At 35.8% G+C, this 15,533-nt stretch overlaps 1 protein-coding gene across 1 annotated transcript in view; it reads right to left on the bottom strand.

Annotated features, from left to right (window-relative positions):
* HMGCLL1 (3-hydroxymethyl-3-methylglutaryl-CoA lyase like 1) overlaps window positions 1-15,533 on the bottom strand; it is a 77,499-nt gene that overhangs the window by 38,137 nt on the left and 23,829 nt on the right. Inside the window, exons 4-5 of the mRNA XM_008637666.2 lie at window positions 13,905-14,000; window positions 12,027-12,175 (exon numbers count right to left, since the gene is read on the bottom strand). Coding sequence (XP_008635888.1) covers window positions 12,027-12,175; window positions 13,905-14,000 — 245 coding nt within the window. The remainder of the gene's footprint in view (window positions 1-12,026; window positions 12,176-13,904; window positions 14,001-15,533) is intronic.

Below are 15,533 nucleotides of genomic sequence, written 5' to 3'. Positions count from 1 at the left end.
CCCTCAGGTCCTGTCACTGGTCACCACAGAGAAGAGATCAGTGTCTGCCCCTCCTCTTCCCCTCACAGGGAAGCTGTAACCGCAATGAGGTCTCCCCTCAGTCTCCTCCAGGCTGAACAGCCCAGGAGACCTCAGCTGCTCCTCATACAGTTTCCCCTCAAGGCCCTTCAACATCTTTATTGCCATTGCCCTCCTTTGGATGCCCCCAAATAGTTTACTATTTTTCTTATATTGTGACACCTAAAATTGCACACAATATTCAAGGTGAGGCTGCCCCAGTGCAGAGCAGAGCAGGACAATCCCCTCCCTTGCCCAGCTGGTGATGCTGTGCCTGATGTCCCCCAGGACACAGGTGACCCTCCTGGCTGCCAGGGCACTGCCCACTCATATTCAACTTGCCATTGGCCAGGTCCCTTTCTGAGGCACTGCTTTCCAGCATCTCATTCCCCAGTCTGTCCATACATCCAGGGCTGCCCCACCCCAGGTGCAGAATCTGGCCCCTTCCCTTCATATGGGTGGTGATTGCCCAGCCCTCTAACTTGTAAATATCTCTCTGCAGGGCCTCTCTGCTTTGGAGGGAGTTGACAGCTCCTCACAGTTTTGTATCATTTGCAAACTTACTTAGTATCCCCTCCAGTCCTGTGTCCAAGTCATTTATGAAGATGTTGAAGAACACAGGGCTTAAGATGAAGCCCTGTGGAATTCCTTTTGAAAAGGTCTTGCTGTATTCTTATCGGAAATAAGAGACACAATTTGAGTTAATTTGTAGAGAACTACATGCAAGCTGAAACATATGCAGACAAGTGCTGAGTACTGCTAGTGGGGTACAGAGAGCCCAGCATGTGAAAGGAGAAAACATGCATGTCTGTGTGAAAGAGGGAAGATAATTGTGTCTGGTCTGAGTATTTCCCAGGATATCTAGAATTAAGGCAGTGCTGAGTGGGATGCTTTCTAATTGCATTAGTGTGTTTCCAAACCATTAAGAGGAAGTGCGAGGAAATAGGTTTCATTACAAAGGTAGCTTGTTATCTGCAGATAAATTTGGCTGTTATATTTTTCTTTTAGTTTTGGGTATGAAAGAACCCATAGGGCATTAAAATCACAAGAGAATACAACCACATCAGAGCCCCAAAACCTCCACCCATGTGACTCCAAAAGGGGAAACAACTTTGAAGAACATGCTGCAGAACTGCTTGGAAAGAAGAAAATTACCAAGACTCAGCCACAGAGAGCAACAGAAGACACGAGTTTAAAGAACAGTCTGGTCAACTGCAGCAAACACTACTGACAAATCAAGAAGAATGAGGATAGACTACTGTTTCCGAGTAGGTCATCAGGGAGTTTGGTGAGTGTTGTTGCAGTTGCAAGCAAAGAACAGAAGCCAAAGTGTAGGAGTTATAGGAGGGAATCACAGAAGAGGGTCTCCAGACAGTAATTCTAAACAGCGCCTTCAATGAGCTTAGGAATGAAGAAGAGATAGGCAATGAGATATGATATGAAGAACCGAGTAGGGTCAAAGGTGCAATTTTTAAGAGGCGAATGCTTGCTTATATTGCAAGTGGAAAAGAGCCAGAGGACAGTGAGAGGTTAAGAAAGAGAATAAGGGAGGGAAGAAATAAGAGGAAGAACAGAACATGGGGTCACTGGGGCAAGTGGAAGGGGTACAGATGGAAAGTAGACAAGAAACTTCTGCTGTTCTGACAGTGGAGGAGAAAGGACAGAAGGAAAAGAATATGGTATCTATTTTTCTTAGGAGAAAAAGCAAGATTCTATGTGAAGAAAAGCAGCATAGGAAAAAGAGTTTGAGCAATAAATTACAGAGGCAACTGGGATTTAATTTGTGAATTCAATTAAGTTGGAGAATACAGCTGTTTTCTAAAAAGATAGCAGGACTGAAAGAAAAAAATATACCATAAGGAAAAAGACTGTCCCGGTCTCAGAATATTCACCAGATACACTCCACAGTATGAGCGCAGAAGCAAATATCTGGAAGTTCACAAAGTAGAGTCTGCAATGGAAGTGTTTAATTCTAAGTATGTTCTTAAATCTTCGCTGAATTAAGGCCAGACATAGCCTAACTACATCTTCAGCACACAAAAAAGAAAACAGCCCATGAAGCCACAGACGGAAAGAAGGATTTTCAAGTGAACACATCTATACAGCTGCTTTAGCAACACACAGGTATATGCTGTTTTGCTCACTCAGGTTTTATGAAATCAGAATCCTTCCCTCTAAGAAAAAGTGATAAAAAGAAGTTTTCTACTTGTTTCACCTGGCAGAGTTTACCCAGTCTCTCATCTGTCTACAGATTTCACTGCAGATGAGTATCATTCAGTCCTCTACTAAAGTGTTTCCTATGCATATAAAACAAAAGCAAAAGCAAAAACAAAAACAAAAAACCCACAACAACTTTACTGTGTAATAATTTGCACAAAAGTGCTGAACAGCCTCTGGGGATGGGGAGGGAGAAAGAAGAGGAAGAGAGTTTTCAATTTCTTCCAGAATGCCAAATTTCAATGTTCCACACATGATATAGACAGTATAAGGTCACCATAATCAAGGTCACTAGAAATGGTGATAGTCACATCAGTGCAATGCCTGTGAAGTGAAGGATATAAAACCATAAACAGGGTAAATGAGCAAACGCTTCTTAACCAAAGTGTGTTAAAGGAAAATGAATCCAAGCAGAAACTGATCTCCATGTTGTAATCAGCCCTTTGTCAGCTTGTTTCAGCAGTTAGCAGGAAGCATGAAGCCTCCTGAGAAGCCAGTTGCAGACTCAGATGCTGCTGTTTCCTGTTTATTATTATAGTGTAAGTTTGCATATAATTTACCATGTTCACTGCAGATGTATTTATTTTTATTGGATGTTTGTGCTAAAATGTACATGCCTATCATTTGGTGAATTCATAATATTAAGGTTGATCTATTCTGTCTCTTTGCAAAGAAAACCATTTGTTAAAAACAGGCAATCTTTACTGTAGGGAGAGAAAACACAAAGAAGAGAGAAAGGAGATTCTTCCAGAAACAGAATCTCCAAGCCAAGTCCAAAATGTGTAAATAAGGCCAGGATCTTTTTTCCACATTTCACTTAAAAAACAACCAAAAAAAATCCCCAAGCACCTCCCCCCAATACCCCCCCCAACGAAAGAAAAAAATCTCTCCATGTACTTAGTGCCCAGTTAAAAGTAATATATATCCTATTCTCAGTGAAAATTATTTCTACTGAAAAAACATTTGTTAATATTTTTAGAATGTCCAAAAACCACTGTTAAATTGTGAATTATGTTCTAAAAAACAGCTGCTTCTCTAAAAATACAACCAAACTGTTACAATAATGAAGGTCCACTTAACCATTTAACTTTCAAAAACTCTCTCAAGTTATCCGTGGAGCAATCAGTAACATAGTAGCAAACACATCACATTGTTACCTTATAATTTCATACTAACATTTCACATCTGATTTACGTTACCCTTTAAGAAGACATGGGGATCATTTTTACTTCCCACAGGGATCCCTCTTTTTTTTTTTTTTTTTTTTTTTTTAAACAGCTCTTCTGGCCTGCTATTAATATTTTCTCTCTGCAGGTACAAAAACATTGGGTAAAAGTTGGTATAAATTCAGGGAAACCCCTCACCTCACATAGTGCAATCATCCAGTATGATAGAATTAGTACAACAGCTCTGAGATCCTTTTCTTAACCTGTTCCCAGTACAGAGAAATTCACTAAGTCCCCACATCCCAGCAATCTCTGGCTTCGTCAACTTCTCCAGGGCACTGATTCCAGCTGGCTTAATACTGCGTAACCCTGTAGATTTGTTTACCATTCACATACAAAAATGTGCTGCTTCCAAGTCTATTACATGCTCATCTACATTTTGTTGTTTCCATAACCCCAAATATAGGCTCACTTACAGTGACATGAAGGTGTTACACTGGTTTTACCATCTAGAAAAGTGGTAACAGTATAAATTACAATATTATCAGAATAATTGTGACTGTGCTAAACCACACAGTGTAGTCTTTAAAATGGGCATTTTAAAGCAATGTAAAAAACCATGTGTATTCAAGCCCTAAGTATTCCAGAATACCAGAAAATATGAGTTCTGAGTTTGTCTGTATTCCTAAAACACACAGAGCTTTGAACTGTATGTATTTTTGCAAAACTGAATTGTTGAGTTTATCTTATGGTATTTCTAATTACATATCAAAAATTCTCAAGTTATTCAGGATGGACTGTAACAAAAGAAAAAAAAAGAACATTGTTGAACTGAGTTATAAATTCTTATTATCTTGATAATCAGAAGTTCTGGATAATCAGGATGTGTCTTTATAAACAAAACAGACTTCACTATTCGTTTCCAAAACCAATTGTTACAAGTATATTAAAATAAAAAAAAAAATGTTCTTCCATGTCTTTTTTTTTTCAAAATAAATCCAGATATCATTAGCACAAGACAAAATCAATTCTTTAAGTCTTGATTATATTTTGTTTAATATGTGTATTAGCATCAAAGTGAATCAATAATTATTTCCTATAAGCAACAAGGAATTACATATGTTGCAACCTGTTAGTTTTGTTATAGTATAATATAAGAGGTGGTAATGACAATAATAATAATAATAGTAATAATAATAATAATAATACACACCACTGTTTGTTTTTTATCTATTTTTCACAGAAAAAATATTGCTATATTTCAAGTATATCAATCAGCATTTGAATTCTGTACAAACACAGATATAAGTCAAATATTGATACGTTTCAAAATACTTTTATGTACGGTGAACTGTACCATACAACTCATTCTTAAAAGGCATAGGACATAAACAAAGGAATTACATAGAGCAGTTTAGAACTAAGGTGTGATTACATGTGCTTTAATTTATGAAGCAGCAGCTTTGTAAAGGAAATGCTTCTAGAGGTATTCTACATCAACCATTTGTATCTGTTTTTCTAACGCTGAACCTCTAAACATTTGCATAGGCATTCACATTTGCACAAATGGCCTTAAAAGGGCTAGTCACATGAAAATTTTTTAGGTCTGGGACATAAATACAGCTTTTAATTGCTGACCATGGGGAAGTGGTTTTTCAGTAGAGGAAAAATATTACAACATTTCAGGCTTATATCCCCTGTTCATTTTTTATTAGGAATAAGGCCGTCCTATATAGAACTGAATGTTTCAGAGGGAGGTAGTCTGATTTTATGTCATTATCAGAGGACCCAAAGCACCATTTGTGGAAAAGGGGGAAAAATCCCAGTCGTTACTTCCTTTACTGTTCTACTGTACTAATTGCAATTCATTCCCGTGTCTTTTTAAATTTTGGAATACGTTAACTTAAAAGAATCTAGCTTAATGGAATACATTAACTTGGAAGAAACCAGCTTAATCAGAATTTACTTAACATTTTCTTCATATGTACATTCATGATATCTTTAGGGACACTCCAAGTGACTCTTCCAATTACCATTTCCCACCGTTTTTTATCAACCCTGGCTGTTAGACTTAATTTTTAATCACTGAATAATTTTTGATTTTTAATAGTACCTGAATTATGCATTAAAAGGTGCAAATTTAAAACCAGCACTATTTTGTGTCACTTTACATGTAAAACATGCAGAACAGTAATTAGCTGACCACACAGTTCATAACTGATTTGGCTCAGTGTCTTCACAGAGTGTGTCCCAGATGTTATTTAAAGTTTTTATGCATATACCAAAAAAAACCACCCAAAAAAACAATCCCAAACAAAAACCAACAAAACCCCAGCCCTTTATGATGCTAATAAATGGTCTAACTTCTAAGACCATATGCAACATTTCAATTCTTCATAAACATTTGAACTAATTTAGTAAACATTTAGGAAACTGTGGACTGTGCTACAGATTTTAAATGTGACAGCTGACAACATAAATTTTCTGGATGATGATGGAGTCAATGTTAGCGCAGCTGTAGTAATAGTAAGACATGCAAAAGCTTAAAGTTTAGTTTCAACTGTTTGAGTGCATTTTTCATAAGATTCAAGGATTGCCAATGATTTATGCTCACTACATAAATTGTAAATTGCCAGTAAAAATAGGAAATAAAATTCAAACCCCTTAAAATTATTTTTGGAAGTATTTTTCAACTGCTTAAATAAGGAGTTAGGGCAAGGCACTAAATTATCCATTTCCTGCAAATAAATAACGCTTTAAAAAATAATAGCACTTTAGAAAGGAAACAATCTCTGTATTGAAATGAACACAAATACAATTCATGCATACTATTATTTTTATTACTTTAGTAATTCTAGCAAAATATTTAGCCTACAAAATTTATATTAGAATTTAAAATGTGTATTCCTCAGAGTTTACTTGAGGAAGGGCTGCAGGTTTTGGCTATGGTTCTCTAAATCTGCCAGTGTCTAAAAGGGTGATTAAAAACTAAGTCCACAGAGTAAAAATATTTCTCTGTACAGTCAACAGCTTCATTTTGTGATACCTTGCAGCACAAAGCCTATTAATACATTTCTTCCATCTCTTGTAATTTACACAAATTATAAGGTCCTCATCCTTTGCCTATGCACAGGTAGGATGGGATTCATTTGCTCTTACCTCTAATATATGAGATAATCATCCTTAGCCTTACACAGGTCACCTACAGAATGACCAGCACTGGATGGACCTATACGCCTTTGCAGCCAAAAGGATGGACCATCCAGAGACTGTTTCATCTTATCCTATGGCACTTAGGATAAGATGAAACTTAAAAAAAAGTACTTTTAAAAAGCACATACAGTAAACCACAGCATGAAGGTTGCCTAATTCCCCCTAGTAACTACAAGAAGATTTAGGATGACAAGCTCAGACTTGTTTTGTGGTCATGCTCAGATGTGCCTCATGTTACCATAGTTATAAACAACATATAATTACTGTCAGTAAATAATAGCCACACAACAAAAAACCTGAAACTAATCTTCTTTAATTGAGTAACAACCAGTCAAACCATGAGCCCTAGTCAAAATACTGAGTATCAAAAAAACTTGCCACAAACCCTTGACTCTCTCAGCATTTAAAAATTTTTGATGGAATCGGGATACCAAAATGCCATTTGTTTTATCTGTCACTAAAAGCAGCTTCTTTTGAACAGACTTTAATAGCTAATTCTTTTCTGATTGTTTTATTTCCAGGGAAAAGTCACCATGGTTGCACTGAATACTTCTGTGAAATCTCAGTTTAAGTTTTACTTTCTGATTATCTTTTAATTTTTTTCATTGAGGGTGATAAACCCAGTGTTTTATGTCATTAAATACAATGAAAAACTCCAGAAGTCTTCCAAATGTACTGCAGTATTTGGGAACTAATGAACTACTTTCTCTCAAGAACTAATGAATTCCCTGTAGTAGTGTAGGCTTTTCTTGGGTGTTGCTACCAGAGAAAATCATGGTTTAGTTTTCTAGAATTGTCTGGAATATCTATCTGCTTCTATAATCCCCCCCTCACAAGCAGCTGAAATGTTGTAAACAGATCTACTTACTTCCTGGATTTGGAATTCAAAACTGATGCTTCATCTTTAAGGGCATTTTTTCATTTTTTAACTAATTAAAAGTTTTAAGTCCGCCTCCTAGACCTTTGTTCAACTGCTGAGAGATGTACTATTAAAAAAAAGAAGTCCTTCTCTTAGAAGCCTCGTAGTTAAGGATCAGAAAGCCCCAGACACCAAGGTCCTCTCCAGAACACATTTTGTAAACTAAAATAGAACCCATCCAAAGGGAAGGTTCATTGGGGAGGGGGGCTCACTCGAGCCTCTCACTGAGGAATCTTTGATAGATATGCTAATTAGTAAGACCTATAATGTTATACCTGATCTATCGGGTGTGTGCATTGAGATGTGCATTTTGGCACATTCCACCTGGACATGGTGCACCTAAGGATCCTTAAAATAAATACAAAAGTAAAATCCCTTTTTCCCTTCTAACTGTGTTTGATTCTTAATTTTAAGACCAAGAAAAGACATCACTTCTGAATTCTGTATTTCTATATTCGGGCTTCTGCTATTTTTTTCTGGTCTTCAGAATTCTACTCAAGAAAATACACTGGAGCTTTAAAGAAAGCAGTGAAGTACATGGGCATTAAGCAAACCCTTTTGATTATTATTTCTGAGAAATCATTCTGTCTCAATGCTTCCCATAGTCTTTTAACTCTGCAACCCATGAGGACTGCATCTGAATGAGTATGAACAGGGAGGGACATGAGTCAAAATATCACAATACTTGGTAATTATTCTCTTTAAAGCATATTCGCCTAGAGTCTGATCCATAGTATTATTTTATTTCTCATTAATTACTATTTTTACTCCTCAAAATCTTCCTGGGATGGATTTTTTTAAAAGTGCACTCAAAATCCAAATGTATGGTGTTAACCAATTCTCTTTTATCTTCTAACTTACTAGAGTGCTCAAAACCTTCTTTTCAACATTTTCATATACTGAAAACCCATGTTCAGTGAATACTCAGAATTATTACCTAAGTTAGGGTTATTTTTATGAAATAAGGCTCCACATTCTGCAGTTTAGATTATCAGCAGGCTTTTAGCAGATTGGCGACTTTATTATTGAGTTGTATTAGATCCCCCTGGAAAAATACCAGCAGTTCTCCCTTAAACTTTTCGATTTGTTAAAGTCTAACATTAAACCATCATCTTATCTCCTGTGGCTCAATCTCTATTTTTTACTGGATAAATTAATTCTCAAACTAATATAACGTGATGAAGATACATGTGACATTCACAGAAATGTAGCTTCTCTTCAATATATATATCCTCTCTATTTGGATCTTTTACTTGGTTACAACCCCACAAATTGAATTATTCTGTTAATGGCTATTTAATTCTGAATGATTAACAACTTTTCCTAGACCTGTAAGCCTAAGGAAGAAAGCTATAGCTGAAGTGCACTTACATAATTCTCATTCACAACTTTGAATCTGCTCACTTTGCAGCATATCTGATATTAAGCAGTCCTCTCTTGAAGTGTTCTGTAATATACTGCACCTGCCATGACAGACTCAATAAAATTTTCCTGCATGTACTGTATGAAGTTTATCTTATGTTTGCATATTGCAGTGAAATTAAAGATATCTGTACTGGATACACAAAGTAAGAATTTTCAAAATATAATCTGACTGTATTTTCCCTGAGATCAATTATCTCCTTTCCCTTCATCTCTGTACTGTTCTGTGTGCTTCACTACCTGGTTCTTGATATTCCTCCCTTTTAACTCTTTGCTTTGATTTGTTCTTTAAATTATTACTTTAATTTTTTTTTTGCTGTGCTATTCTTCTGTTCTACCATTTTCTGCGTCCGACTTCTTTCTCCTTTTTTTTTTTCCGTGTGAAGAAAAATAAAAGCCACATGGTTTGTCAGACAGTAGACAATAAATGTTTGGGAATGTTGTAGAACTCTGCCATGAGAACAGTTAATTCCATCACATCAGTGTATCAGTGCCAGAATAATTGCTTCTGGTATGTTACAAATGCAATAGACATAATCTGTGGGAGGAAAAAAGCACCAGGTTGCCACTTTTTTAAACATATGAAAATTAGTGCAAAGAAGACAAGTTAATATTTTAAGGTGAAAATCAATCCACAGTACACTACAGGGGTTTCTTCATCACCTACAATTTACATCTTATGGATAAGTTGCAAAGCCCCTTTCCTGACATCCTCCATAATTAATAATAAAAATAAAATCAATAATAATAATAAAAATAATAATAATAAAAAATAATCAAAAAACTTCTACAATACATAGGCCTTGAGGATTTCCCAGATGGTTGTACCATTTGGTTGAATATTATTAGTTAAATACAGGGAAATGAAACAGAAAATATCTCCTGACATGCCTAGACATCTGAAAAAAAACAGAAAACAGAAGTTTAGTGTAAAAACCTTCACAAGTGCATAAGGTTTGTTGCTATACACATGCTGGTTTTTCTGAATTGACTGCCTATTCCCTTAACCACACCTGCCTGGGACCTGAAATTCAGGCATCCCTGTGCTTAATCCTCCTGGAGAACTCAAATTTCTGGTTATGATCTCAGGTCAGAATTTAGTTTTAGAAAAAATGTGACAAAAAGTGGTAGCAGAGAGCTTTTAAATAACAGACCTCTTATACGAGAAGTTGCTCAGGGAGGCAAATCCTGACTCTACCTGGCAGATTAGCAGCTGGAAATGGTATTTAAACTCTGGTACAAGTTACTATTTCTTAATACAATGAACATCCTTACTTCCCTATTTGGTGATTTTCCTCCTGAAACATACCCAGGCTAAGGAAAAGGAACCCAAGCATTTATGAGCTATCCTTGGTTGGCTCTGTGTTGGGGGGGAAATCATAGAAGCACAGTATGGTTTGGATTGAAAGGAACCTTAGAGATCATCTAGTTCCAACGCTCCTGACATGGGTAGGGACACCTCCTTCCAATAGACCAGGTTGCTCAGAGCTCCATCCAACTTGGCTTTGAACAACACCTCCAGGGATGGAGTATCCACACCTTCTCTGGGCAACCTGTTCCAGTGCCTCACCACCCTCACAGTAAAGAATTTCCTCATAATATCTACTCTAAACCTACTCTTGAAGCTTTTCCCCCTTGTCCTATCATTACAGCTCCTGACAAAGAGTCCCTCTCCGGCTTCCCTGTAGCCTCCTTCAGATATTGGAAGGTTGCTTTGAGGCCTCCACAAAACCTCCTCTTCTCCAGGCTGAACAGCACCAACTTCCTCAGCCTGACCTTGTAAGTGACATGCTCCAGTCCCTCTGCAGGACTTGCTCCAACAGTTCCATGTCCTTCTTATGGCGGGGAACCAGAACTCTATGCAGCACTCCGCGTGACATCTCATTAGAGCAGAGTACAGGGGCAGAATCCCCTCCCTCGCCCTGCTGGCCACGCTGCTTTTGATGCAGCCCAGGATACAACTGCCTTTCAGGGCTGTGAGCACTCAGGTTGAGTTTTTTTGTCCTTGGGCTGGACAAGACAATCTCCAGAGCTCTCTCTCAACCTAAACCATACTGCTGTTCTGTGATCCTCTGCAGCAGAAGTATAACTAGAAGTCAGATTTCCCATTCTCAAGGCAAATGCCCAAACAACCACACACTGTTGTGAAAAGAAGTGTGCAGTAGCATTACCTCATCACTATTTCTGGAGCAAAGAGAGAACCCAGTATTTATTCCCAGACAGGTTTTCAAGTACTTAGTCTTTGAGGTATCTACCTCCACCTATTTTCAAGTCCAGGTATTTTCTAAGCATGATGTAGTTTACATTACTAATAATCCTCAAGGAATCTCACTGTTGAGTTTCTCCTTGAATCTATGTGAGCCCTTCTGCATTCACAAGGACCTTCACAAATAATCTTAGGTAAGTAGTTCTTACCTGTAATGCAAAAGAAAATGGAAATGAAAACATGTACTGTTCAAGAGGGAGTACCATTCAGGATAATTTTAAACTAAAAAATAAATGCTGGACAATTCTAGAGTTTCATGCACTGGAGACTCAAAATTTTCAGTGCCTAGGTTTTCAAGATAACTTATATACAGAATGAGATTTTTCTTAGGAGTAAATTTGTTATCTCACTTTCATACCTTGATGCTACAAATGTATGAAGTGATATATTATGAATTCTACAATAAAATAAAAATTTGTAGGGCAATTTTTAAAGTTCCAGCAAGTGTTACGAATTTTGAACAGCACAAAAGAAATTTTATTCTGTCATCTGCGGTAGTAAATATAAATTTGTATAATAAAATAGTTATCTCATAAACACAGCTTTCTTTTTTCAATTTCCACAGCAAAAGAGTCACCATCAGTAGTTAAAATTGAAGTAACAACTAAACTTATTCAATCTTAAAAATAAAAAATCTCAGTAAAGACTATTATTACAATTCATCTACAATGTGAAAATTTGGTAATAAACTTTCCTACTGGTACCAAACTACCCCTGTAACAATGACTCAAATAACTCTGTATTACTTCAGAATCTGTATATTTACCCACGCACTGGAATATTCATATTCCTTGCAGATTTAGTGACTGCTTCAAACTTTTCTATGCTTTCTTCAATTGAACAGTTAATATTCATTTTGCTAAAAGATTCAGATGCTGCACCAAATACTGAGACTTCTGTAGCTCCTGCTGCGATCTAAAAAATACATTTCAAGAAAACAAAATCATCACACTATATTAAAGTATTAGATTAAGCATTTAATTCTGTACAACATTCTAAAATTTTAAAGTACATTAAGTATACCATCCATATCTAAAATCTAACTTTAATTCCATTTTTTCTAAGCTATCACATATAGACAGATTGAATCAAATTTTGAGATCATTGCATATTTTCTTCCTTTTCTTTGCAATTAGTTAAACATGTTTTTAAAATGATGAATGATAAAGGTAATAAGATGTAGGAAATCACATGGACCAACTATACAAACAAAAATGATTGATATTTATATTCATCTTCTTAGAAAAGGAAAAGATCATATAACAACTCTCACAATGTCTGTTCCTCTTGCATACCAGGAAGTCATTCTCATGCTTGGGAAAGCTCTCTGTGTGCATATGTCTAGAGCAGCAACAATAACCAACAGGGATTTCCTTGTTAGAGCCAACTCTAGGATCAAGGGCTCCATTGGTCTTGGTGTCACAGTAGATATGGATAATATGGAAAATGTGTACATGAGAGTCTGCTGAGAGAAGTCTCAGAGCAAACACAAGTCTAGAAAATGTGTAAATGTGGTGACTTCACTGAAGGGGCAATTATCCCGAGCTTGTTTTCAGTACCACAGAACCTCAGTAAATCAACTAACGAGGCAAACTAGAAGGCTGAAAGCCAACTGATAGGAGAGGAAAACATTTAAGCTTAGGAGAATAATTAACTAATTCTCACTCTCCAGTCAGAATAATACTCTTGTTCAATGAAAAAGTATGGAGCTTTTGCCTTTACTCTCTGCCTCTGCAGGATAATGTCTAAAATTCAACAACCCTTACAGGGACAAATAGTCTTTCAAACAGAGGGAAAATATCAGCAAGGAAGAATACAGGAGTCATTTACAACTATTTTTTTCATTGTTTTCCCTTCATTATATCACTAAATACAGTATAGCATTAAAGCACAATTAATTCAACTCATACAAGCTACCATTGAGACGAAGTTGTGGCACTATAATATGACTGTTGATAGTTAAGTCAACTATGCACAGGATTCTGTTTTAACAGATATTTCGGTATAGGAACTGAATGATAGACTAGACCACAAATATCCACCAAGTAGTGTGCTTTCCAAATACAGTTTGTCCTACATCAAGACAAAAACCAGAAGCATCAAAAATTTTCAAAAAACAAAAAAAGTGTAAAGATTTGACTGGACATGTGTATATTTTGAGAAGACTGAACTGCTCAATTTTCACACTTTTAAACACTTTGAGTCTATAATTTTGAATATTTTGAAAGAACTGAAACAATTTAAACTTTCAAACCCAACCAAAATGAGATCCAGAATTGCTATAAACCTTTTTCATTTAAATGAGTCTTTCCACATCCTTCTTCAGTACTTTCCACCAAGACACTCTTCAGAAACTTTTCTAGGGCCAACAAGACAAAGAGGAAGAACTGTCTTGCCCTTTATATACAAACATCATTTAAAGGAACTTACAAAGCTCCTGGTCAATGCCTCCACTAAAATATGAATACACAGAGTTTAACATCACTCTGTGATTTTCCCCATTTTTCATAATGAAAACTGAGCATTTTCAGTGAAAAAAACTATAGCCTATTTCTAACATTAAATAGCTAGCTTCTGGTACTGAACTGAAAGTGTCTGAAACATAAAAGAGGTAAATGTGGACAACACCTATGAAGGCACTTACAGCAGAATGAAAACCTTGAAGATTAGGTGTGAGAACGGGATACTGGACTCCAGGATGCCGCTCAATGCCCCTCATTACTTCTTTGTGATCTGCCATCTAAAATATATAAATGATTTGTATTGATCAGAAGTTATTTTTTGATTTTTTTATATGTAAACAGAAATTGGCTTAGCCTGCGGTTTTGCCTTCATTACTTTTACATTTCATACAAAAAGTCTAACAACAAGGGGGTTAAACTGATTTTGTACAAATACTCTTTTTTAATTTCTTTACTTTTGACTATTTGCATTGTAATCTTTTGAGATCTACATGAATATAGAACTGGGGTTACGACTTCTACAGTGTTCCTTTGTGTGTATCTGTAAAAATATAATTTGCATTACAAATTGACAGACATGATCATGCTGTTCACATGAATTGTTACAGCAACTTTAACTTTGCTTCACTGGACTCAATAGATGGAACTAACAGAGTAAAAAAAACATACAAATCTTGACAACTTCAGCATGCTGATGAATGCAACTTCACAATGTTAAGCATAACTGAACTTGTATTACTCAACACTGTAATCAGAACATTTGAAAAGACTAAATACATCTTTTCTTAAAAATACAGCAAAATCCAGTTGTCTGCATAGTGTAATTTTTTAATATATTTAGAAGTTTCTTTCTAAAGAAGAAAATACTTCTTTACTATAGCAAAGATCAGAGCACTTTTTTTCCTTAGTCCCCCCTCACAAAAGAAAATCTGCCTTTTTAAGATACTCTTACGTTTTTCTCATACATTCAAGATTAAATATACTCCCTGTACTAATCAAGAAGATGAATGAAAGACTTACTCATTTAATAAAATGCAGAAGATTTAGACAACCACATTTTCTTAAAAGAAGTGGGTTGAAAACAAATATTTTTCAATGGTGTGAATGCCTGAAAACAATACAGTGAATAAAACATATCCCCTTATTTCAAGTCTTAAAGATTCTGAGTTTTAAAAAAAGAATAGTGCATTGTAAATGCTTTTAAAATGAGCTCTCATAAAAGCAAATCTCTCAAGCAAACACTATTAAATTGGATTTCTGTTTCTTTCCACACTGGTGAAAAGTATTTTGAGAAGCACCATATGAGAAGATATAGGAACTATAAAGCTTTCACTACTCCTTACTTTCAGCAGATACCTTATTGATAGCTATGCAGTACCACAATTCTAAATACATGGTATTAAATTATACCACATTATTAACTAAGAATACTACTGGTAACCTGGAATCTTCCTGTCACTGGCTTCCTTCTATGAAAATGAATAGATTAAAAATATCAGAAAAATCCATGTATTCCTCTTCAAATTTAAGCCCAGCATCTACCATATATGGCTGTATGGTACAAAACGTGTTTTATCACCAGACACAATTCATTTCTTATCAGGAAATAAGTGATAGCACAAAACAACTTCTTGTATTTGCTCCTATATGAACTAAATTGGTCAGACAACCTCACAAAAAAACCTTTGTTAACACCTTAGGTTTTTAAGAACAATTTTTCATTCCTTAATTTAATATAAGTAATAGCTACATTTCTCAGGGCAAAGAAGAATGTCTGAAACCAAATGATAAATTAAATGGCAAATGCTGGA

This window comes from Corvus brachyrhynchos, unplaced genomic scaffold, assembly GCF_000691975.1.
Source record: "Corvus brachyrhynchos isolate BGI_N302 unplaced genomic scaffold, ASM69197v1 scaffold136, whole genome shotgun sequence".
Lineage (NCBI taxonomy): Eukaryota > Metazoa > Chordata > Aves > Passeriformes > Corvidae > Corvus > Corvus brachyrhynchos.
The sequence above is the reverse complement of the archived record's forward strand: the minus strand, read 5'-3'. Positions and strand labels throughout refer to the sequence as shown.